This window comes from Bombina bombina, chromosome 4 (genome assembly GCF_027579735.1).
Source record: "Bombina bombina isolate aBomBom1 chromosome 4, aBomBom1.pri, whole genome shotgun sequence".
In the NCBI taxonomy this organism is placed as follows: Eukaryota; Metazoa; Chordata; class Amphibia; order Anura; family Bombinatoridae; genus Bombina; species Bombina bombina.
In genome coordinates, this window is record NC_069502.1 from 780,296,787 (window position 1) to 780,323,526 (window position 26,740).

Genomic DNA, 26,740 nt, shown 5'->3' on the forward strand with positions numbered 1-26,740 from the left:
TTGACACTTTGCTATAATATAGTTCTCCAACAGTTCATTTGCAGTAGGGGTGCTTATCCACGGTTCTTCCGCAGGGAGATACTGGAAATCTGATGGTTTGTTCATGGGGTAGACAAGGCAACCAGTGGATACCCATGGCAAGCAGACACTCGAGTCACAGGGAGTCTAGGAAGCAAACAGAAACAGTACAGGATGAGTACACACCGCAATACAATCACAATTATGTCCAAATAAAACGTCACTTTCATCCTATGTCATTTAAAATCAAACAAAACATTGTTGATATATAATACAAACTAAATACATTGACATTTCTCAGAGAATAATTTACAACTTCTCTATACACTTTTAAATGATACTTCATGAATACTACGCAAGTGAAAACCTGTCAGACTTCCTCAAGGGCCTGAATGTTTATGCTAAAACTTATGCTAAAGCCTGCCCTGTTGTAAGAATGGAAAAAAGAAAACAGTCAATGAAAATAAATGAATTTCTTTACAATATCACTTTGAACTTCTAAAAAATAAAAGAACCTTGTGTTGCTTTATTCTGGATGGCTGCTATCTATAATGCTTATAATTCTCCAACCTAAATTCTCTCACACTCCTATATGAGGAAAGCATACAAACAGAACATCATTTAAAACTACAAGCTCTTTTAAAGGTAAACACATCTTTATGGTAAGAATTACTCTCTTTGACAAACATCAGGAATGACCAAATTCACTTTGCAGATACCATACTAATTAATAAAAGGGAAAAATACATTTGCTTTCATAAACTATAATTATGCTATTCCCTGAACAAACATTTCTCTGTATATTTACTATAAACTTCTAGCTTAGACGTGTCCTCCTTATGTTCTAAAGGGTGAAGGGTCTAAAATATTATGCTATGTTGCAGCATTTTCCTTAAACCTATTTTCTATACTCAGTGGGCCATTCAATAGAGTACAATACTGCGAAGTTCACAGTTACACTTATCTAAAGGGTTACTTTGTTACGCACATAAACTACCATGTGCACTAATACCAATGAAGCATATGATTTCTTAGACCAAATATGATCAATAAAAATAAAACAAATACAAGAGAATACAAAACAAGCAATATAAGGAATAGGGTTAAAACAATACTCCCCTAATTTAATTGGTTGATCCTGTAACAGCATAACAGGACTTCCATATCGAGCGGTAAGGCACAGTCCAGAGAAGGATAGTCTTTATGTCCTGAAGACACACATCAGAGGAAACAGTCATGGATTACCCAGAGTCCAGTTCTGGGGCTGGTACCAGCATGCAAAGCAAAGAATGGATCCAAAGATAGTTCATTAACTTTTTTTTACTGCAGTATGATGGTTAAAACAAGCTTGACAAAAGGTCTTTCATCTTTATCTTTTCTTTCTTTAAAGGTTTACTTGCTTTCAATCTTTAATCTTTTGAAGAGTGCACTTATGGAATTTTGCCTGTACAGATTTTACCTAAATATGGAAACTCAAAAATAATTCAGTTAGTGTGTTTCAATCTCTGAAGACAGCATACTCTCATCCTGCAAATACAAATATAGTGTTAAGAACCACATAGAAAAATAAAACATTTTAGGCATCTGAAATTAACACAATAACATTGTACGAGAAGATTCAAAACGTTGTAGGTTCACCTCCTAAAAATAATCTCCTCCATTACATAAAGATATTCATCAATACTCATCAATACTTCCCCCATGTTTGCGTGAAACATCTCATGTGACACGCAAACACAAGATAACAAGAAACTAAACGATAAATCATGCACTCCACTCATGCAGAGACAATTCTCAATAGCAAGCAAAATGAAATACACTTCACAATTCAATATGCTGTCCACAAAAGAGAAAAACATAACAAACAATGAAAACCAATCGTTCTTGTCTTACACAAAACGAAACATTAGCTGCTGACACAAATTTCAAACAACCACAATTAACTTAGAATGCAACACATATTCTGACATTCGCTGAAATGCAACACACTCAGAACATGACAAACAATTAAAAACATCCACTATGTACAAAACTTTAATATCACACAAAGAAAGCAATCACAGCAGATGCCCAAGAAACTTAAGTTGCAGATTGCACAAATAAAATGGCGCTTATTTGGGAAAGATCAGATAACCACAGTAGCCACTGTTAAAGGGACATTCTAGGATAAATGAAAATTCATTATTCAGATAGGACTTTTAATTCTAACCAACCTTCCTAGATTAAACCAAACATAGGTAGGCTCATATGCTAATTTTTTTTTTTAAACCTTTGAGGACTGCCTCTTATCACAGGCTGTATAATTCTCATTACAACACCAAGAGACAAAATACACGTAAGCCATATAAATAAAACCAAAACTGTGAACAGATAAATTAGCTAGTTATATAAATGCAGTAGAATCAGATAAACTGTGCATCATTTGTTTTAGGGGTGTTTATTTCTAGACACCTTATGGACCACGGCTTAACTGTTAAGCAGCAATCAAAGTCATTGCAATAATAGTGGTAGACTAGTTAATAACCAAATAACTATATATATTTTTAAAGTGTCACTGAAATCACTTCATTAAATAATATCTCATTTATTTATTGAACGCAGTGGGGGTTATTTTAAATAACAAAGAGTTATATCTGTGAGATACAGTTTGACAGCCACAGAAATAAAATTATCATTTTTTAAGCTATATTCTATGACAGAATATAATATAAATACTTGTTTCTTTGTAGTGAGCAATTTATAGTTATCATTTTTTATAACATAGAACACCAGTACTGCCGCTTTAAATGTACAGTGCAAATTGTTCTCTCTGTAACAAAGCCAAAAAAAAAACAAAACATGCACAGTGTTATCAGTCTTTCTCAAGGATAGTAAGGCAAGCTCAAAGTTTCATTTCTACTTAAAGGAGAAACACTGTTTACTGCTTAAAAATATAAAATTCACACTAAAACGTGATAAAAGCTAATTAGTTTAACCACAACAAAATTATTGGATTTAACGTTGTATATAATTTGATATTCCCCATTCTGCAGCTCTCCAGCCAAATATAACAACCGCATATAACACAAAAAAATAAGCTTTCTGAAAAAGAAATACTAATACAATTTCTCCTTTAAATTATTCCCAATGATCCTTATAATAAAAAAAATGCATACTGACGTTCATGAAATAGCCTAAACAAGCATAAGCAGCATAAGAACGCACTCACAGTGGGATGCAGGCTAATTAAAGGGACATTTTAACCAAATTAAAAATAATCTTTAATTGAAACTGCTAACACAGTGAAATATACTAGTGTTAGGCTTACAGTAAACCTCATCGTCTTTTATGTAAATATTCCCTTAAATTCTCAGATGTTATACCAGTTTTCCTGTATCCCTTTAAATATTTTCACTCCTCTGTTTTTTCTTGTTTTTTTTTTTTTTCTGTCCGCTAGTCTCACGGATCCCTACACTAAAATTGTAGACAACTTATCACTTCAGTTTGCATTACAGAGAGAATTAAGTTATGCTGCAAAAAAAATATCTGCTATCTGAACAGCAAATTTAAAATAAATATATACAAAGAAAGGTCTCTAAAAATATATTTAGCAAACTACTAATACAGGGTTATTGCACTGGTTCTTTAAATAAGAAAATGACAATTTTCTATTGCTCCGTCTACGCACTGAGCTCTGATTTTCCAGACAAATATAAGATAATATGCCGCTTGTATAACAAGTCATGGACAATACATTAATAGCAACACCTTGTTACAGTGAACTGTCCCTTTAAGGACTAACCATTCATCACGCAAATTACATATGTATATCCTAACCACAATCTAGGCTGCTTGTATGATTTACCACACCAATTTCACCTCTGTACTGTAGCATGACCTGCAGATTAATTTACTTGCAACAAAAACGGACGCCCTTTTAGAAAAACTTTCAATTACAGCCTATAAATATATTTCATTGTGTGCACCCACGCCGTGCACAGACCTTACAAATACAACATACGTTAACCCATTAATCATACCAGAAACAATTTCATATTTACCAGAGCGTGACAAAAATCCCATACCATCGCACTTTCAAAGCAGTTACTTCACTTGCAAAAACAATATCATATCTTTACATGCCGCCACACAATTATCACTTAAAACTAAAACTGCATATGAATACCACATACTTAAAACATGCTGGTGACTTTAAAATACAGGTATATAAAATAACATTACCAAATATCTTCTAAAAACGTCTGATTTCCCAGCAGAGAAACAGAAAGAAACATTATTACGATACAGACACAAAAGTTCATTTCATCTCGCATACCAAAGATTCACTCCCTTTTTCCTTTTCTCAGAAAAACATCTAATTTATAGCGTACGACATACATATTAAATTTACCAGATTACCCCATCACCAAATCCAAAATGCATTCTTTATTTTTTTTCTTTCCGAAACCCCACAAAATGGCCACTTTTGCAGGGTTTGAGACAATCATTTTCAAATAATACATTCTGTTGTTTGGTTTAAAGCAAATCTGTTACACGCATACCACAGTGAGAACCTACAGACCATCACACATTATGCATCTCAATATACAAAATTTCATTTTTGTTACTGCAAGCAAACAAAAAAATCTTACAAACGGAGACAGGATTTCTTTTCTCTCTTTTTTTTTTCTTTTTCTGAGCTATGTGCGCGCTCAGTGGTGGCCCCCCTTCTTTGCCTGCTACATTCTTTAACACAGAGATTTCTCTATTTATCAAACAGCAGTACTTACTGACCGTGTTTTTAAAAAAATATTTCTGTCTTTTGCAGAAACTATTAACTCTTCTTTTCTTTTACCTTATACATGTAATTTTCTCTGTGCATTCTTATCTATGAGCAGTTCCCCTTTCTCAATACAATAATAGCCACAATTAACATGCACAGCCACTTAATATTTTCTACGCACAGCATAATTTTATATAGCAGCAAAAGCAAGCATCAGATATCAACATGAGCCTCAGGTGGGTAGCAAAACTCTATTATGGGAATGAATATGGGAAACTTCAACACACGTGAGACTTACTCACTTCACTGCCACGTTCGCCCGGGGGAGTTTATCTTAAAAAATCCTCCCGTCAACTGGCATTCATATATTTCTTGCGCGCTTATCACCGACAGGACTCACAATACCTGTCGTGTCCCAGCACAGGACTGATTACCTGTCTGGAGGGGTATCACAACTACCGGCAGGACTATAACCTCCGCAAACCTGTGCTTCAACCACAGGAACCCCTTTAACCTTATATCATATATTATCAACACCTATTACCAGACTAAATTTAGGTTCAAATTCACAGAAAGAAAGCATGGTAAAAGCACTCATAGTTACTCACTGCGAATCCCACTGTCCTGACGCCAAAACTGTTAGGTGTCCCCTTCAGGGGGTAAGTGTCAGTGCAGGCCAAAGCCTGGGGCCTAGTGTACCACCTGAGGCATATGTAGATTACCTGATAAGGGCCCCTTAGAATGACTCAGACCACGCAGCATTATGATCGAAAGCCAATTCTGTTTATTGCACAGTGCAAGCCTTTCTTATAGTGACATACAGGGTTAAGGGGATGACACGTTAGGACCGCGTCATCTTACACAGTTATACAGAGCAATTTACAAGGAAAAACTGGAACATGAGTTTCTCATAACAATATTTACAGAGTCATAACAAACTACCATCTGCAGAGACAACCGAGTGTCTAAAGCCTCTTGTTTACATTATCTTATTCTATCTTACTTCTAGGCATTAGGCCAGGGTACATTGGCAAGGCCGAATAGCTAAAGAAACTCATAACATGCATATAATTCTCACTGCATAATACCCCAGTATAATAAAGTCTATTCATTACAAAATGGCTGCGAGGAACAAGATGGCTGCGAAGAACAAGATGGCTGCCATCAGGTTCATATTACCCCTAACACTAAGGCACTGTGGCTAAGCTCTGTAGCAACCCAAGGGTTGCAGGTTCGATCCCCGGCGAGGTCCACTCAGCCTTTCATTCTTCTGAGGTGGATAAAATGAGCAGCGCCTTGAGACCCTTACGGGTGATTAGCGGGTGATTAGCCACGCTTTACAAGCACCCAATACAATACATACGTACATTCATTCTCTTGTTATCCTTTGCTGAAGGAACAACATTCCACTACTACACATCTAGTTAGCCAAATCACAAGAAACAAATGTGTGCCGGCACCAATCAGCAGCTAGCTCCTCTAGTGTAGGATATGTGCGTATTCTTTTTCAACAAAGGAGACCAAGAGAACAAATCACATTTGAAAGTAGAAGTGAATTTAAAAGTGTCTTAAAATTACACGCTCTATCTGAATCATGCAAGTTTATTTTTTACTTTCCTATCCCTTTAAGTATTCATACCCCATTGTGAAGGACTTTAAGGAGCAAATCAGTATGCATGTCCCAGAAGTTGCAAGGGAGCGTGCCTCATGCACACTCATGTTTTTTCCCTATTCAGTTTAAGGAAGTTTACTATGAAATCTCATGAGATCACAGTTCATGACCTCAACACTGCTGATTAATTTTTTTCTTTTTCTTTAACCTGCAACTGGGCAGTAACTGAAAGATAACTTTTTTACAGAGCACCTACTGAAGAAATTGTGAGGTAAAATATTTTCCTTTTTTACATAGATGTCGTCAGCTTTTTACAGTTATGCACAGGGGTGGAACTACAGGGGGTACAGAGGTTGCAACTGTTACCGGTGCCTCGAGGGTGAGGGCCCAGCTTAAACATTTTTTTTTTCTCCAATACAAAATGTTGACCTGCCACTGCCTGCACTGATATCATGTGAGTGTGATGTGATACTTCACTAGTGTGTCTGTCTCTGTCTACTGGGGTTAGTGTTTCTGTTTTACCCATTGGTGTTTATGTGTGTGTATGTATGTGACTGTGTGTGTATTTATGCATGTGTGTGTATGTTTGTGGAACCAGCAAATTACAGACCTTGTTTACTACAGCATGGGGGGCGGGTTGTAAACAGTGTCACTATACAGTACGGGGGTGTGTGACCACGTCACAGACTACTGTGGTCACTTTATAAAGTACTGGGGCGGGTAGGGTCAGGCCAGCCATCTCACCGGCAGATTACAGACTGTGTCACTAACTCACTATATACAGTACTGGTGGGTTAAACAGTGGCACTATATATATATATATATATATATATATATATATATATATATATATATATATATATACAGTAATAGGGGGTCAAACCATCTCACAGACTGTGGGCACAGGGTACCTCCTTTTGCAGACATGTAATCTCATTAAATATTTTTTTTTTTGGAGCGGGGACCCTTCTTAGATTCTTGCAACTGGGCCCTGTGGTTTCTAGTTATGCCTCTGGTTATGCTGCATCTCTTTCAAGTGATTTAGCATATTAAAATTATGTCCCTTTAACTACAATTGCGATGTGTGGCAGAGGATCAATTTAGCATAATCAAAGGGATATGAAACAGACATGTTTTCTTTCATGGTTTAGAAAGAGTATGCAATTTTAAACAACTTTCTAATTTACTTATGTTTTCTATTTTGCTTCATTCTATTGATATCCTTTGCTGAAAAGCATATCTAGATAGGCTTAGAAGCTGCTGATTGGTGGCTGCACATAGATGCCTTGTGTGATTGGCTCACCTCTGTGCATTGCTATTTCTTCAACAAAGGATTTCTAAAGAATGAAGCAAATTAGATAATGGAACTAAATTGGAATGTTGTTTAAAATTGTATTCTCTATCTGAATCATGAAATAAATATTTTGGGTTTAGTGTCCCTTCAAGTCCTGCTTTTAAATTGAATGGATGGGCGCAATAGAATGTCGGCACTGTCTCACCTGAGGTCACTGAATGGAGGAAGTGGATAAATTAAGAATTTTGTGGTGGTCTTAAATAAATTGCTTCTTAAATAAAACGATGCTTAAAGGGAAATAATACTCATATGCTAAAAGGGACACTGAACCCAAATTTTTTCTTTCGTGATTCAGATAGAGCATGCAATTTTAAGCAGCTTTCTAATTTACTCCTATTATAAATTTTTCCCCAATTTGGTGAACAACCTGGGTTGTCCTTGCTGATTGGACAGCATCAATAAACAAGTGCTGTCCATGGTCCTGAACCAAAAAAAATCTGGCTCCTTAGCTTACATGCCTTCTTTTTCAAATAAAGATAGAAAGAGAACAAATTTGATAATAGGAGTAAATTAAAAAGTTGCTTAAAATTGCATGCTCTATCTGAATTATAAAAGAAAACATTTTGGGTTCGGTGTCCCTTAAATCACTTCAAAGGGATGCAGCATAACTGTAAAAAGCTGACAAGAAAATATCACCTAAGCATCTTTATGTAAAAAAAGGTTATTTTGCCTCAAAATTTCTTGAGTTCACAAGAGTAAGTGCTGTGTAAACAATTATACTTCAGCTGCTGTCCAGCTGCAAGTTGAAAAATAAAATAGCCCATCAGCAGTGCTGAGGTAATGCTTTGCCGGTGCTGTGATTTCATGAGATTTCGCTTAATAAAGGGACATAATACTCATATGGTAAATCACTTGAAACTGATGCAGTATAACTGTAAAAAGCTGACAGGAAAATATCACCTGAGCATCTCTATGTAAAAAAGGAAGATATTTTACCTCACAATCTCCTCATCTCAGCAGAGTAAGTTCTGTGTAAAAAGTTATACTCAGCTGCTCCCAGCTGCAGGTAAAAAATTTAAAAAAAAAATGAAGAAATGAACAGCAGCCAATCAGCATCAGCAGTGCTGAGGTCATGAACTCTTTTACTGTGATCTCATGAGATTTGACTTAACTCTCATGAGATTTCATAGTAAGCTTCCTTTACCCGATTGGTGAAATAATATGAGAGTGCACGAGGCTCATCCCTTCAGCTGTCCTAGGACAGACACACTAAAATGCTGCTTTGAAATCCTTTACAATGGGAGGTGGCTACTGAGGAACTTTTGAGGTAAAATATCTTTCTTTTTTACATAGAGATGTTCAGGTGATATTTTCTAGTCAGCTTTTTACAGCTATACTGCATCACTTTCAAGTGTTTCAACATTTGGGTATTATGGCCCTTTAAATCTCATGACATTTCATAGAACTTACTTATTTTTTTTTATTTTTTTTTTAAAAAGATAGATACTCCCTTTATTACCCATTCCACAGTTTTGCACAGCCAACATGGTTATAGTAATATACTTTTAACCTCTGTGATTACCTTGTATTTAAGCCTCTTTTGACAGCCCCCTGATCACATGGCTATTAAGTTTTAATCTATTGACTTGTCTTTTTGCCAATTAGTGCAGTGTCATCCACAACTTACAGGCGTAAGCACAATGTTATCTATATGGCCCACATGAACTAGCAGTCTCCTGTTGTGAAAAGCTAATAAAAGAGCATTTGATAAGAGGCTTTCTGTAGTGTCTTACAAACAGGCAGACATTTAAAGGTTTAAAGGTTATAAAGTATATTAATATAACAATGTTGGTTGTGCAAAGCTGGGGAATGGGTAGTAAAGGCGTTATATATCTTTTTAAACAATAACAATTTTGATGTTGACTGTCCCTTTTAAAGGGACATTCCAGCCAAAATTGGAATCCACATGGATGCATTTCAATTTTGAAAATAAGCATTTTTGTAATATACATGTATTTAAATATGCACCGTGCACTAGCATTTTAAACACAGCTCTTGCTCAGAGAGCCTAAGGTGCTCATACCATCTGATAACTAAATTTGTTAATTGCTGACATGATACAATGCCCACTGGTGCTCTGAGCAGATGCAGTATTTAAAATGCTTGTGCACTGAGAATATCTAGCTATGTTTCACATGCACGTGCAGAGAAAAATGCTAACACTAAAACAGTGATAACTTTTGCTAGAAGCATTTTTGCCAATACATGTACGTTGTAAATATGTTTCTATTCAAAGATTTAATTAATCTATGTGCATTTAAATCTTGACTAGAATGTCCCTTTAAACTGAATGGGGAAAATAACATGACTGTGCCTTCACATGACAGATGCACACTCCCTTGCAAGTCCTGAGACAAGCATCCTCACTGGCTGCTTAAAGTCTCTTTACAGTGGGGTGTGAATAGTTAGGATATTTGAGGTAAAATACCTTCCTTTTTACATAGATGGTCAGGTGATTTTTTTCTTCAACATTTGGATATCATGTCCCTTTAAAGACATATTAATGTGTTATTGTATTTACCCTATTATGAGTCATGGTTGTGAAGATTTGTTTTTTTCATGTTGTATAAGTTACCAGTGTTTGTATGCTCTTACTGTGTTGTTGTTTTTTTTTTTTTTTTATTAATAAATTTTTTTTTTCTATTCCAGTTTTTTGTTTCTCCACAACTTGCCACATTTGTTTTGAGCATTGTGCCACCACTTGCTATAGTAGCTGTTATATATGGACGATACTTGAGAAAACTATCCAGGATGACTCAGGATGCTCTTGCAGAAACAACACAGGTAAAAAAAGATTAAGTATACAAAACTGGCAATATTAAAAACATAGATTCAGAAAGCGTATCTAATGATCTGCAGATTAACTTTACTTAGACTTGGAAACAAAGCTTCTAGCTTAATAAAATGTTATTACTTTTATTCTCATTTGACGTCATACAAGACAGCCCCTAATATGGTTGTGTCTACTACATTCGTTATTGCTAATTTCAGCGCTTCAAATTTCTATATTATGGACTGTGCATGCTACTGATCTCATGCACATTTGAAATTAATTAAATGGCATGCGCATTACCACTCAAGATTTCCCTAAAATTGTAATTTGCAGTTTTACGCTAGCCCTTGCGCAAAAGGACTGCGAAGGGTCCAATTCCAAAACCTCAGATATTACTTTCTCATGCGGGACCAGAGCTGTGCTGCAGTGCTTAGGGTTTAAACACATTGCGCATGCATGGGGCAATCATCTTCAAGAGTGCGTGCGTCGGTGCCGTGCAAAGAGAGAACCCAGGGTGGGTTTGGAAAGCAGCTTATTTTACTCAGAAGATTGCGTCAAAGCTGCTGATAAACAAAAATGCAAGGTATTTTTTCAATATATATTGAACTAGAGAATGACTGAATATAAATATTTGCCTTTCATATCCCTTTACGTCACATGGGGACAAAACGTGTTAATGTTCACAGATACTGTTTTTCAAAGTGGCTATATTGAATTTGAGCAGTGCTTCTCAACCTTTTTTTGTAACATGCAACACGTACCTCCAGCTGTAACACATAAATATGATTAGATTAAAAAACGAGCAAATCATGTGCAGGGATAGGCAAGGTGTCCGTCTGTACACGGACACTGGTGTCCGTGACTGGCCCTTGCAGTGTCTGCCGCCCGTTTTGCGGTGGGAAGGGAGTAGAACAGATGAATAAGATGAATGCTGGTCCTGACTCCTCCTTAACGTACACGGCACCACGTTTTGTGGGGCTGAGGCCACCGGCGTGACACAGCTCAGTAGCGGGAAAGTGAGTGAGTGAGAGGGAAGAAACAAGCTGCCTGCTGTTCTGTTTGTACTGGTACTTCCAGTGAATGTCTTAGCAGCCAGGGGGTCTGCATGCTGAGACCACCCAGGGGAGAGTGAAGGGTTAAAACAGGCTCTCTGCAGGAAATAGATCCAGGAGAGCTGGTAACAATTCTGTGCTGCTTGTACTCAAGTGGAATTCAGTCCTGCTTCACCACAGATACAAATTTTATTTCTGCGTGCTGATGGGCAGTACATGGAAAGTGCTGCCCATGCTGTATGGATGATTGGTGTGCTGCAGGGGAGGGATTATAAAAAAACTGCCCTGACTTGTTAGTTGGTGTCTGTAATAAAGAATAGTACAGGGCAGCACTTTTCGTGTACTGCCCTTCGCTGCCGCTTCTGCCGGATGCTATTCCACCATGCAGCCACTACCCTCTCAGTAAAGAGAGTGCTTTTTGATGTGTTTTAAATTGAAATGTACCTTGGTATCCTTCACTAAGGTCTGTACCTTGGATAATGTCCGCCACAGCCTTGGTCCGTGCCTATCCCTGATCATGTGTATCCCAGATTGGAACACACAGGTTACAGGATGTTTTAGGAATTTATTTTAACGTTCTATTTTACTGAATGCCAATACAGAAAATCTTTGAAAATATTACAGCAATTAATAAAAGGTCAACTTTTAGAGAAAAAGCACAAATAACGCACTTATGGTTCTTTAATATTGTGTCACTTAAAAGGACAGTCACCAAAGACAGCATCTTATCACATGCTTTTTTATTAGCTTTTCACAACACGTGACTGCTAATTCATGTGGGCTATATAGATAACATCCTGCTCTCTCCCGAGGCGGCTGTCAGAAGAGGCTTAGATACAAGGTAATCACAGAGGTAAAAAATATATTAATATACCAATGTTGGCTGTTCAAAACTGGAGAATGGGTTTGCATAACTAACAAATGCATGATAACAAGAAAATGCAATATCACTTATTCTGAACTTCAAATGAGTAGTAGATTTTTTTTTTCTGACAAATTTCAGTTATGTCTATTTCCACTGCCACTGTATCATGTGACAGCCATCATCCAATCACTAATGCATATACTTATATTCTGTGAATTCTTGCACATGCTAAGTAGGAGCTGGTGACTCAAAAAGCGTAAATATAAAAAGACTGTGCACGGTTTGTTAATGGAAGTAAATTGTTTAAAATTGCTGCTCCATCTGAATCATAAAAGTTTAATTTTGACTTGAGTGTCCCTTTTTAAACACTACAAATTTTGGAGTTGACTGTGCCTTTAAATTGGACAAATATAATGAATTAAATAATATTCATGTCACCACATTATACACAGCTCAGGCTCATTTTATTGTATCATACTTGGGTACAGAATACTTTACATGGCATACAGGGCCGAATTGGCCTACCAGGACACCAGGAAATTTCCCGGTGGGCTGTAGCAGCTGAGGCTGGAAAGCTACAATATAAAGGGGTGATTAATGGATGCATTTGGGTTGTAGGGTTGTTATATAACATCAATCTAAGATTTTTATTTAATACAAAGTAATATAATTTCATTCTGTAAAAAATATTGGGGAAGGCGGGTCCCAGTAATCCCCTTTGAGAAAAATAGGGCATGTGGATTCTACAGTCTCAACAGAAAATAAGGCTGATCTTCATATTTTTGCAGGGCTGCTTTTTATTCCCAGTCCGGCCCTGATGGCATATTTCAACATGGCACATTTTTCTTATGATATTTCACTATCTGGCACATGTCTCTGTGACACGTCTTCACATTACTATACACTTTACCTGTGACTTACTTACATAACTGTGTTTCTCAGCTTCAGTCCTCAAATGTCTCTAACTGGCCAGACTTTACCTAAGTACAGGTTAGTCAGCCAGTGAGCAGCTGACCTATCCAGGCAGGGAAATACAGCTTGGCCTGTTAGGTTTGCTTGAGGGTAGAACTGAGATAATGATGTATGAATGCTGTTGTACGTTAAATGTTTACCTTAACTGTATCAGGCCAGTACACATTGCCAATACTTCAACTGGACCACAGCTACAACTTGAACTTCACAAAGTGAAAATCATATAGCAAAACTTAACCCCTTAATAGCATGTGTCCCTCCCTTCTGGTCATGGAAATAGTAACGCAAACCCCATAGAAAGACCAGCAACACACATTAAAATATGACGGGCTTCAATAGCTGTAATAAAGCATTTGTTTTAAATACTTATACTTACTATAGGATATCAATGTTATACTTCCAATGTCTAGGCTTGAAATATTGTAAACACTTTAAAAAATCTGAGATAATATAAATTATATTCAGGTACAAATCCCTGAATCCAGAATTCCAAAATCCAGAATTATGAAATCCAGATTTTTTCATTACTTATTTCTAGAAATAAAATTATTAAAATTTTCAGTTTTTCCCTGCCTGCAACTATGCTTTGGTTTTTGTGTTCTAAAATGCAAATTATAGTTTATATTTATTTAAAAAAAGCAACAATCAACCTTTCTGATTATATCACATAATATGTATACAAAAGTATTTAAAATTATATAAAACTGTCTTTAAATTGCATGTATAAGCTGTATTATGACATATACATATGTATATAACTCTCCAAGCTGTCCCATTTTAGAGATGCAAATATACAAATATTCCAGAATCAAAACTATTCCAAAATCAAAATCTTTTCCGGTCCCTAGCAGATTGGATAAAGCGTTTTGTATCTGTGCTGATATATTAAGCAAATATTTTTTGATGCATTCATTTTTGTGCTGATGTTGTTTTCAAAGGCAATTTGGAACTCTGTAGCACTCTGCAAGCTTCAGCTCTTGTCGACCCCACCCTGTGAGTTTGCGTGATATATCACATTGTGGCTGGGCTGTTTTTCCAGGCACTTACAGTTGACCGGTGTAGATCTAGTAGGACAGAAATGTCAAAAACTGACTTGTGGCATCCTTTGACAGTGCCATATTTAAAGTCACTGAGCACTACAGTACAACCCAATTTACTGCCAGTGTTTGTCTCTTGAGATTTCATGGCTATATGTTGTTTTATGCACTGTTTGCAATGGGTGTGGCTGAAACACCTGAAGTAAGGGTGTTGAGAAAACCCACCGTCGATAAATTTTAGTCTAATCGAGCAATCACATATACGACGCTGCATACAATTTACGTGCGTATATTTTACCCGTCGCCCGCAGTTTTACTCCCATAAACTAACATAAAACCGGCGTCTCAAGTTAGTATCACATATTCAGTGCAAGGACTTAAGCATGCAGTATGGATACATTTTACTCCAATTCCACCTCGCCACACAGAGGGAGGCGCAGCAATCCTTGTGCTGACTATGAAAGTACTGTAACTCCCTGGAAGCCTTAACAAACACCTATTGTATGTGCAATATCAACCTCTAAACCGCCACCCCCCCACATTGCAATAACAAATAAAAGTATTAACCCCTAATCCACCAACCCCCACACATCGCAAAGTGCCTAATTACACTATTAACCTCTAATTCGCCAACCCCCCACAACGCAAAGTACCTAATTAACCTATTAACCTATTAACCCATAAACCACAAGAACCCCACAATGTTACCCTAATAACTAAGCCCCCTAACACCCTCTAAGTTAACCCCAATTAAAATACACTAACATAAAATAATAAAATACTATCTACCTTAAAAAATTATTAAAAATTACCAAAAATATATACAATGAACCAATTGAGAGCAGAGACTGATATAATGTGCGGTTGCGAATTTGGCTTGTAACAGACCTTCTCATGCACAATATGTGTAGCACTTTCTATTTTTTCTTATGTAATTTGTTATTTAAAATTGGATAAAGAAAATAAATAAAAAAATAAAAATACCAAAAATAAAAAACCTAAATTACTATAAAAAAATCCTAATGAAGGGGCGGAGCGTGCAGCCGTTAGAGATGGCCGCTCTTCCCTGAGCTCCGTGCACGATCAAGGTGAAACCCAACTCTAGACTCAAATGCCGACCGAGTAAGTGCTGCAACACGAAGCCAGGAACTCAGCAGAGTACCTTCACACTACTTCTTCAGAGGGGAAACAGAGCATAATCGTGCAGGCCGCAGGTGGACAATGTGGATCATGCCGCGAGGACAAAAACGGCAGGCGACTGGCAGAAGAGGTACAAATTGTACATAAGCATTTAATAGGGCTAACCACACACAAACTACCATACATAGTGGTATATCAAAGTTGCAGCCCAGCACTGAGACCCAGTCTATTGCACACCCACATGGCGCACTGAAGGCACTCAGCCCTCCAATATCACCATGCTAAATCCTAACTAAAGCATAAAAGACCCCTGTAAAAACAACAGCACAGCTAGAAATCAACCACAGACTAGGAAATAAATATAAGCATAATAAGCCATGCAGTCTGGACACTAACTAGATCAGCCATAACAAAGCACAATATAACCAACCCAGCAGCTCCAGATTAGAGAGTCAGAATGCTGCCCTTGTATAATACAGGTAGAGACGCAGTGGTAAACAAAGCATCTTGATCTGTAAGCACTAGGCCACCCGCACAACAATCTACGCGCTAAATTATATAGCACAACCATCTCCCCAGCAAGGGGACCCTCAACCTATTATAACCCATAAAATAATCCTTACAGCAGACAAAATGGTACAACACAGAAACTCCAAAGCAGACAAGATGTCTAAAACACAGAGCAACCCTAGCTCTATGAATGCATACTTCAAAAACATAGGAAAAAAGAATATGCCAGAAGACACATTAGGGGACTGTGAAGATGAGAACATGATAGAAGCGCAAGAACCCTCTCAACGCTCCATAGTGTCAGACATATCAGTGCAATCAGATGATGGCCCAGTCACACTGAAATACATGTAAATCTTAATTAGCCAAGTAAAAACATGCATCAAGGAAGAGTGTGCAGACCTAAAAAGAGAAATAAACTAGCTAGGGTTCAGAGTTGAAACTTTTGGAAGATGAGCGAGCTGAGATGGTCAAAGATATGACAGAAATGTTCCAGAATATAGAGAATCAACAGACCCAGATTTCAGATCTTGAGAACAAACTTGACGACATCGAGAATCGTACAAGAAGAAACAATCTCCGGTTCAGAAGAATACCTGAATCTGTATCATCAGAAGACATACATGAGCACCTTCAAAGCTTATTTCAGTCCCGAGCAATTGCCTGCTCGGTGGTAATTGAAGAGATCCAACTTGAAATAGCACATAGTGCACTCCACACAAAACCAGGAGACAACCAGCCACCTCAAGACATCATGGTCTGCTTTTTGAATTATAGAGACAGAGAAAAGATTTATAACTTTGCAAGATCCCAACTCACCTTCTCCTACTTGGGAGCACTGATACAAATATTTTGAGATTGATTAGCCAAGAACTTGCAACAAAGAAAGGACTCCACTAGTCTGACAACGCATTTACGCACATTTAAAGATCCCCCTACAGATGGGGTTTTCCTGCATCTGTGCAGATCAACAAGAAGGCAAGAGCTACGTGTGTCAAGATCCATCTGGTGCTACATCCTTCTGCAAACAACTAGATATTCAGCCGCCAGAAGGCCCAACACCAGGGCATCCTACTTCACCTAAACAACCACAACCACAAAGGCGGTTTTGGTCCGAGGTTGCAAGCAAGCCACCATAAACGAGAACCAGCACAAAGACATCCTCTCTAGGAGAAGTAACCTGAAACATCAATACCCATATAAAACTTCTCCTTATAAAAACACAAAAGGACAAAACAGGAGACTCCTCAAGTTTGTGAGTTTTAACATCTAACAATTCTGTTAGATACTGTTAGTTAACCAAGTTTTTTCCTTTTTTATCTTTCTTACTAAAATTTGTTGTGTTTAGCATGTTAATATTAAATGCATACTTAAGATTTCTCTGTAAAGTACTAAGTCATCACCATAAAAAGAACATTCTAAGTCCCCCCCCCCCCCCCTTCCCTCACACTGCCATAGCTAAACCACCTTTAATACCAAAGGTATTGCCTCTGAAGGGAGGTTTTGCCACGACGTGGCCACACCCTTGTGGTTCTTTTTTACATTTTTCGACACCCCTTTATTTTCACAATTGTAAGGAACTTTTTCCTTACCTCACTAAGTTAACGTTCACTTTATTATTATTTTTCTTATTTTTGTATTTCTTATTTTTATTTTAATATATTTTTCTTTCCAGAACATTGCATATACACTCCAATTGCTTCTGAGAACACTAATTAATTCTACAAGCCAATCAAATCTTTTGCTACGCAACATAACCTGCTGGGTCTATCCGCTAGCTCAGAATGCAAGACCATAACCAATAGACACTAGACAGACGTATCATAGAGATATTGCTAATGCCCAACCCATCAGTCCTCTTCACATAGCCACACACACCAAGGACTACACCTTTTTCTCCAACCCTCAGCGATCATACACTAAGTTGATTACATACTGTTTGCTCAAAACATACTACATTTGCCTGGTCCACCAAACCAAGAAACTGCCCCAAATGGAAAATAAACGACTATATATTCTCTGATCTTGAATACTTTATCATTAATAAATCTGATGACACATAAGTTATTAACAACTGGGGGGCATACAAATGTTACATGAGAAGACTAATTATGCAATACACACACAGACTACGCAAACAAAAAGCAACGGAATACACAGCACTCACAAATAAATTAGTTACTGCAGAGTTGGCCCATAAACAAAATCCAAAATCACAACAACTTATTACAGAATTACACCAAGCCAAAGAAGGACTTAATAAATACCTAATAAAAACACGGTCATCTTAGATCCCTCACTTCCAAGACAAAATTTTCCGTACATATTGTAACACTGCATTAAAAACATAATAAAAACATTTATTTAATTTTATAAAAAAATCCTAACATTACCCAAAATAAAAAATCCTAAAATTACAGTAAAATAACAAACTAGATTACGAGTTGTGCGTTAGGTAAAAAAAGCAGCGTTAAAGGGACAGTCTAGGCCAAAATAAACTTTCATGATTCAGATAGAGCATGTAATTTTAAACAATTTTCCAATTTACTTTTATCACCAATTTTGCTTTGTTCTCTTCGTATTCTTAGTTGAAAGCTTAACCTAGGAGGTTCATATGCTAATTTCTTAGACCTTGAAGCCCACCTCTTTCAGATTGCATTTTAACAGTTTTTCACCACTAGAGGGTGTTAGTTCACGTATTTCATATAGATAACACTGTGCTCGTGCACGAGAAGTTATCTGGGAGCAGGTACTAATTGGCTAGACTGCAAGTCTGTCAAAAGAACTGAAAAAAGGGGCAGTTTGCAGAGGCTTAGATACAAGATAATCACAGAGGTTTAAAGTATATTATTATAACTGTGTTAGTTATGCAAAACTGGGAAATGGGTAATAAAGGGATTATCTATCTTTTAAAACAATAAAAATTCTGGTGTAGACTGTCCCTTTAAGAGGTCCTAACGCTGCTTTTTTACGCCCGCTGCTATTACGAGTCTTGCAGGTTTAGGGGCACCACACACTTCTTTGGCCTTACCGCAAAACGACTTACATAAAACTTCATAAAGTAATTTTTCTATGGGACTTCTATAGCGCTGATATTACGATTCTGTCCTGGGAGGCCAAAAATTGAGCGGTACACCCTACCCTGTCAAGAGTCCTAACGCATTTAAAAGTCAGTAGTTAAGAGTTTTATGGTACAACGCCGTAACATAAAACTCATAACTAAAGTGCTAAAAAGTACACTAACACCCATAAACTACCTATTAACCCCTAATCTGCCGCTCCGGACACCGCTGCCACCTACATTTATATTTATGAACCCCTAATCTGCTGCCCCCAACATCGCCGCCACCTACATTATATTTATTAACCCCTAATCTACCGCCCCCAATGACGCCGCAACCTACCTACACTTATTAACCCCTAATCTGCCGCCCCAACAATAAACATATTAACCCCTAAACCGCCACACTCCTGCCTCACAAACATTAGTTAAATATTATCCCTAATCTGCCATCCCTAACATTGCCGCCACCTACCTACATTTATTAACCCATAATCTGCTGCCCACAACGTCGTCGCCACTATACTAAATATATTAACCCCTAAACCTAAGCCTAAGCCTAACACCCCCTAATTGAAATATAATTTAAAATAAATCTAACTAAAAATTCCTATCATTACCTAAATAATTCCTATTTAAAACTAAATAGTTACCTGTAAAATAAACCCTAAGATAGCTACAATATAACTAATAGTTACATTGTAGCTAGCTTAGGGTTTATTTTTATTTTACAGGCAAGTTTGTATTTATTTTAACTAGGTAGAATAGTTATTAGTTATTAACTATTTAATAACTACCTAGCTAAAATAAATACAAAAGTACCTGTAAAATAAAACCTAACCTAAGTTACAATAACACCTAACACTACACTATAATTAAATACATTTACTAAATTAACAACAATTAAATAAATTAAATTAGCTAAAGTACAAAAAAACAAACACTAAATTACAGAAAATAATAAACAAATTACAAGATATTTAAACTAATTACACCTAATCTAATAGCCCTATCAAAATACCCCCCCCAATAAAAAAAACCATAGCCTAAACTAAACTACCAAAAGCATTGCCCCAAAGTAATCGGCTATTTTACCTGTAAAAAAAAAAAAATACAAACAACCCCCCCAACAGTAAAACCCACCACCCAACCAACCCCCCAAATAAAATACTAACTAAAAAAACCTAAGCTCCCCATTGCCCTGAAAAGGGCATTTGGATGGGCATTGCCCTTAAAAGGGCAGTTAGCTCTTTTGCGGCCCAAAGTCCCTAACCTAAAAATAAAACCCACCCAATACACCCTTAAAAAAAACCTAACACTAACCCCCTGAAGATCGACTTACTGTTCTGAAGACCGGACATCCATCCTCAAGGAAGCGGCAGAAGTCTTCATCCAACCGGGCCGAAGTCCTCAACGAAGCCGGGAGTAGTCTTCATCCAAGCCGGGCAAAGTGGTCCTCCAGACGGGCAGAAGTCTTCTTGGATGAAGAAGGTTAGGTGTTATTGTAACTTAGGTTAGGTTTTATTTTACAGGTACTTTTGTATTTATTTTAGCTAGGTAGTTATTAAATAGTTAATAACTATTTAATAACTATTCTACCTAGTTAAAATAAATACAAACTTGCCTGTAAAATAAAAATAAACCTTAAGATAGCTACAATGTAACTATTAGTTATATTGTAGCTAGCTTAGGGTTTATTTTACAGGTAAGTATTTAGTTTTAAATAGGAATTATTTAGGTAATGATAGTAAGTTTTATGTAGATTTATTGTAATTATATTTGTTAGGGGGTATTAGGGTTAGGTTTAGACTTGGGTTTAGGGGTTAATACATTTAGTATAGGGGCGGCGGCAGATTAGGGGTTAGTAAATGTAGGTAGGTGGCGGCGATGCTAAGGACGGCAGATTAGGGGTTAATAATATTTAACTAATGTTTGCGAGGCGGGAGTGCAGCGATTTCAGGGTTAATATGCTTATTATAGTGGCGGCGACGTTGGGGATTGCAGATTAGGGGTTAATAAATATAATGTAGGTGTCGGCGATGTTGGGGGCAGTAGATTAGGGGTTCATAAGTATAATGTAGGTGGCGGCGGTATCCGGAGCGGCAGATTAGGGGTTAATAAATATAATGCAGGTGGCGGCGATGTCGGGACGGCAGATTAGGGGTTAATAAATATAATGCAGGTGTCGGCGATGTCGGTACGGCAGATTAGGGTTAATAAGTGTAAGATTAGAGGTGTTTAGACTCGGGGTTCATGTTAGGGTGTTAGGTGTAGACATAAATTTTATTTCCCCATAGGAAATCAATGGGGCTGCGTTAGTGAGTTTTATGCTGCTTTTTTGCAGGTGTTAGACTTTTTCTTAGCCGGCTCTCCCCATTGATTCCTATGGGGAAATCGAGCACGTACGACCAGCTCACCGCTGATTTAAGCAGCGCTGGTATGGGAGTGCGTTAAGGAGCAAAATTTTGCTCAACACTCACTTCTTGTCTTTTAACGACGGGTTTGTAAAAACTCGTAAAACCAGCGCTGTAGGAAAGTGAGCGGTGAGTAAAAACTGCTCGTTAACACCGCATAGCCTCTAACTCAAAACTCGTAATCTAGCCGTAAATTATCCAAATAAAAATAAAAATATTCCTAGTCCCTTAAAAACAAAAAAGCCACCCTAAAATAAAATAACACCTAATCTATATACTACCAATAGCCCTTAAAAGGGCCTTTGCCCTAATTTAACAGCTCTTTTACCCTGAAACAAATACAAAGTACCCCCTAAAATTACAACCCCCCCATCCACCCAACCCCTCAAAATAAAAAACATCTAACTAAAAAAAAAAAAATAATCTACCCATTTCCTCTAAAGGGGCATTTGTATGGGCACTGCCCATAAAAATAAAACAAAGCCCACCACAAAAAAACAACAACCTAACTAGAAAAAGTTCAGAGAAGGGCCACAAAGCTAATAAGGGGATTGGAGAATTTAACCTATGAGGAGAGGCTAGCCAAACTGGGTCTGTTTTCCTTAGAAAAAAGGCGCTTGAGAGGTGACATGATTACTTTATATAAATATATGCAAGGGTCATATATGAGATGGCAGAAGCTCTGTTTATTCCAAGAAAATAGTTTTTGACAAGAGGTCACAATTTAAGGTTGGAGGAAAGGAGATTTAATCTCCTGCAACGGAAAAGTTTTTTCACTATAAGAGCAATAAAATTGTGGAACTCATTACCCAAGGAGGTAGTGAATGCCAATACCCTAGATACATAAGGGGATTGGAGAATTTAACCTATGAGGAGAGGCTAGCCAAACTGGGTCTGTTTTCCTTAGAAAAAAGGTGCTTGAGAGGTTACATGATTACTTTATATAAATATATGCAAGGGTCATATATGAGATGGCAGAAGCTCTGTTTATTCCAAGAAAATAGTTTTTGACAAGAGGTCACAATTTAAGGTTGGAGGAAAGGAGATTTAATCTCCTGCAACGGAAACGTTTTTTCACTATAAGAGCAATAAAATTGTGGAACTCATTACCCAAGGAGGTAGTGAATGCCAATACCCTAGATACATTTAAAAATAGTCTGGATACATTTCTGTATATAATCAAAATTCATGGATATGATTGCTAGTATTAAATGAGTCACCTTTTAGTGGGGTTATTTAAACTTAACTGGAGCTTTTTGTAAGTATTTTAGATTTGTATAGGTTGAACTCGATGGACTTCTGTCTTTTCTCAACCTTATCTACTATGTTACTAACCCCAATATTGGTACCATTGTCCGGAGATTCATATTCTTTACCACGGTGAAAGGTCTTCTTCTAGGCTGCTCCATCTTCACCCATCACGGGTCCATCTTCACCCATCACGGGTCCATCTTCTTTCTGGAGATGCAGAGCTGTTTTTATTGGGGTACCTTGTATTCCTATTGGCTGAAAATTTCAAATCAACCATTAGGATGAGATCTGCTTACATCCTATTGGCTGATTAGATCAGCTAGTATATGAGAGGACTGTGAAAGTTACATTTGTGCAATAAAAGTTAGTGATGTAGTCTTTATATAAAGCAAAAACTTGATTTAACTCTGTATAGGTCAAAGGACCAGCATACTCCAAAGACATAAACCAAATGCTTTTTAAGGATAGGTGAATTGGAGGGTAAGATTGATCTGTAACTTTGGGTGAAAACAAATATGGATGATTAGAGGAGTGCCCAGTTAAAAAATACTCACTTATTAGAAATGAACAAACATTTGCAGGCTTAACCCTGTATCTACTATTGAAACTATTAGCGCTACATAAATACAGGCAGCCCCCCCAGGTTATGAACAAAATAGGTTTCTTCTTAAAGGGATAGTAAACCCCAAAATGTTCTTTTATGGTTCAGATAGAATATACAATTTATACAACTTTCCAATTTAAATCTATTATCAAATTTTCTTCATTCTCTTGTTATCCATTGCTGAAGGGACAGCATTGCACTACTGAAAGGAAGCTGAAAAATATCTATTTAGCCAATCACAAGAGACAAATGTGTGCAGGCACCAATCGGCATCAGCTCCCACTAGTGTATGATATGTGCATATTCATTTTTTTAACAAGGGATACTAAGAGAACTAAGCACATTTGAAAATAGAAGTGAATTTTAAGTGTCTTAAAATTACATGCTCTATCTGAATTATGCAAGTTTAATTTGGACTTTCCTATCCCTTTAAGTTGAATTTGTATGTAAGCTGGAACAGACACTTTTTGTTTTAGGTGAAACTCTAGCCAAACATTTTTTTAGTTTTGGATAGCATAGGGAAAAGTCTGTTTTGCTATCTGTGCCCCTGTTCAGAAAATTTCACATCAGTTTCTGTCCTTGTGACAATTGGGTTTTTGAGTATTTTGGGTTATCCTGGAAAGAAGGATTGGCAATAAAGCTTTATTTTCTCCATTTGTAAGTACGAGTTGTACTTAAAGTGAAGGTAAACTTTGATGAATGAAAGCCGTTTTTTTATAAATACTATTAAAAACAGGGGCACTTTCATTCATCAAAGTTTACAAATCAGTCGTTTTGATTAAAAACTTACTTTTTTTTTTTTTTTTTTTTAATCCAGAGCAGCTTCCCCCTCCTGGAAATCCTCTCTTCACACGTCAGCAATGACTAACCCGACTTCCTCCTATCACAGCATGGCCTCAGGCAATAACCACCCTGGTGGGAAAGACCGTGATTGGAGGAAGCCGGATTAGTCATTGCTGATGTGTGAAGAGAGGATTTTCAGGAGGGGGAAGCTGCTGTAGCTGTGAAAAGAAAAACAGGTAAGTTTTTAATCAAAACGGCTGCTTTGTAAACTTTGATGAATGAAAGTGCCCCTGTTTTTAATCGTATTTTTAAAAAAACGGACTTTTATTCACCAAAGTTTACCTTCACTTTAAGTCGGATGTCTGTAACCCAGGGACTGCCTGTATTGCAAAAGTATTTAAATTACAGTTTGCACCAAGTTCAAATATGTCCCTAGTTAGCAGAGAGAAAACGTACATACATTTCTAAACCTAAACATAAAAGGTACTAAATTACAGACATCCTGAAGATATTTATGCTTTGCTTGTTTGTGAGAGATCGCAGATAAGGAATTTAATCCTGCACATGACAGATACAGCTCCCCTGCTGGGATTTTATATACAGGCATCCATTTGCTACCCACTATCGTACTGCAGCCTCAGGATACAAGCAGAGAGGCTTTATCTTTTAACTCTATCAGGACCTAATAGGAATACATTAGCTGTCTCCAGTAATTCTCACCTTTTTGAGATTCCATCTGTCCAGTGTCTTTATCTCAAAGAATTGGCTTCAGCTGGAGGCGATAAGCAAATACTGCATCCAGAAGTATGGATAACCGCTCATAATGTGCATTTAAAAGGCCCTTTACTTCTCCTAGAATGAGGTTAAAGGACCAGTTAATACAATAGATTTGCATAATCAACAAATGCATGATAAGAAGACAATGCAATAGCACTTAGTCTGAACTTCAAAAGAGTAGTAGATTTTTTTTAAATAAATTGCAAAGTTATGTCTATTTCCACTCCCCCTGTATCATGTGACAGCCATCAGCCAATCACAAATGCATATACTTTTATTCTGTGAATTTCTGCACATGCTCAGTAGGAGCTGGTGACTCAAAAAGTGTAAATATTAAAAGACTGTGCACATTTTGTTAATGGAAGTAAATTGGAAAGTTGTTTAAAATAACATGCTGTATCTGAATCAAAGTTTAATTTTGACTTGAGTGTCCCTTTAATAATGGCCGGAATTCTAAAACTGAGCTGGTCGCTTGCACCAAATACTTCCTCTCTTGATCTGGTTTGGTGAGCCTAAGGGCTAGATTTATCAAAGGCTAGGCGAACTCTGTATGTGCTTTGCCTGTAACTGCGCCCCTGCTCGCCTCCGGAGAAGGGCACATGTGCGCCTGAATTTATAAAAAAAAATAGACGTAACTTTGCGCAGGCAAGCTGGGGCGTAATAATGATAAATTTCGCTTGTCGGAAAAAGCATTTACTCCCTATTTATCACAGTAGATCTCTGTCTTGATTATTAAAAAAGCGTTTTTTAGGTAACTATTTAGCTTATATTTATATTAAATAATGTTTCTGTGCTGTTTTTGGCATATGTTGATAATTTAAGATTGCAAAAATAAATACATCAATATATCGAGATATATATATATATATATATATATATATATATAAAACTGTTGGTACCAGTATGCGCCTGTGGAAATGCAAATTTCTGGCAATAACAGTCTCTTCTTGGTGCTAAGCCTTTGAAAAATTAGTTAAAAGAAGAAAATACTGCATCACAAGATGTAAAAGCATGTATGATAATGGTGTTCGCCTCAGTCTGTATGGCAAAATATAAAACACGCAATTGAAGCAGAAATTTCAGTTCCCTATCGGAGCAAAGCAATGATAATTAAGAAACTGGGCGTATTTGTAGGTCGGGCTGTTAAATTATGCCTATTACTAATGTATATTGTTGCACTCGGGAGCGCGCCCCGTGCGCCTAGGCGAATGCAAGCAGAGTGCGAAGATGTTTCTTTAAGATTTGCGCAATTATAGGCGCAGAGTGCTTTGATTAATATGACTATCAGTTTGTATGCGCAATTTTGGACGGAATTAAAGGAGAATGGCTTTGATAAATCTACCTCTAAGACTAGGTACTGTGTTTTATTTTCTTTTAGTAGTTATGTTCAGTGACACTGCACTGCTTACCCTGCATACAGGGGGAAAAAGGTATCGGATAGCTGATATAATACCTCTTGTTAAAAAAACATTAAACACTTTGAGATGGTAATATAAAATAATTAGTCGTATATATAGAAAAAAAACTCTGTTTTATAGACACTAAAACTTTACTCTTATCTCGTCAATATTGAAACTTTAAAAAATACATCTACGTGCTATTATCAGACTAATCTTTTCTTTGAATTCATCATTCTATCTCGCATTTATTTAGTGTTTAATGTCCCTTTAAACTATGTCTTATGACTTGGTATCATCTGCAGAGTTCACTTGATGTATCAGCTGTCTGCTCACAGCTTCTGTTATTGCAACCATT

The 26,740-nt window shown here is 37.0% G+C and overlaps 1 protein-coding gene across 2 annotated transcripts in view; it reads left to right on the forward strand.

Moving 5' to 3' along the window:
* The window catches only part of ABCB10 (ATP binding cassette subfamily B member 10), a 332,203-nt gene that overhangs the window by 60,965 nt on the left and 244,498 nt on the right, over positions 1-26,740 (forward strand). For both annotated transcript variants that reach the window (XM_053711149.1, XM_053711150.1), the window contains exon 4: positions 10,396-10,530. In XM_053711149.1, the coding sequence (XP_053567124.1) occupies positions 10,396-10,530 (135 nt within the window). The remainder of the gene's footprint in view (positions 1-10,395; positions 10,531-26,740) is intronic.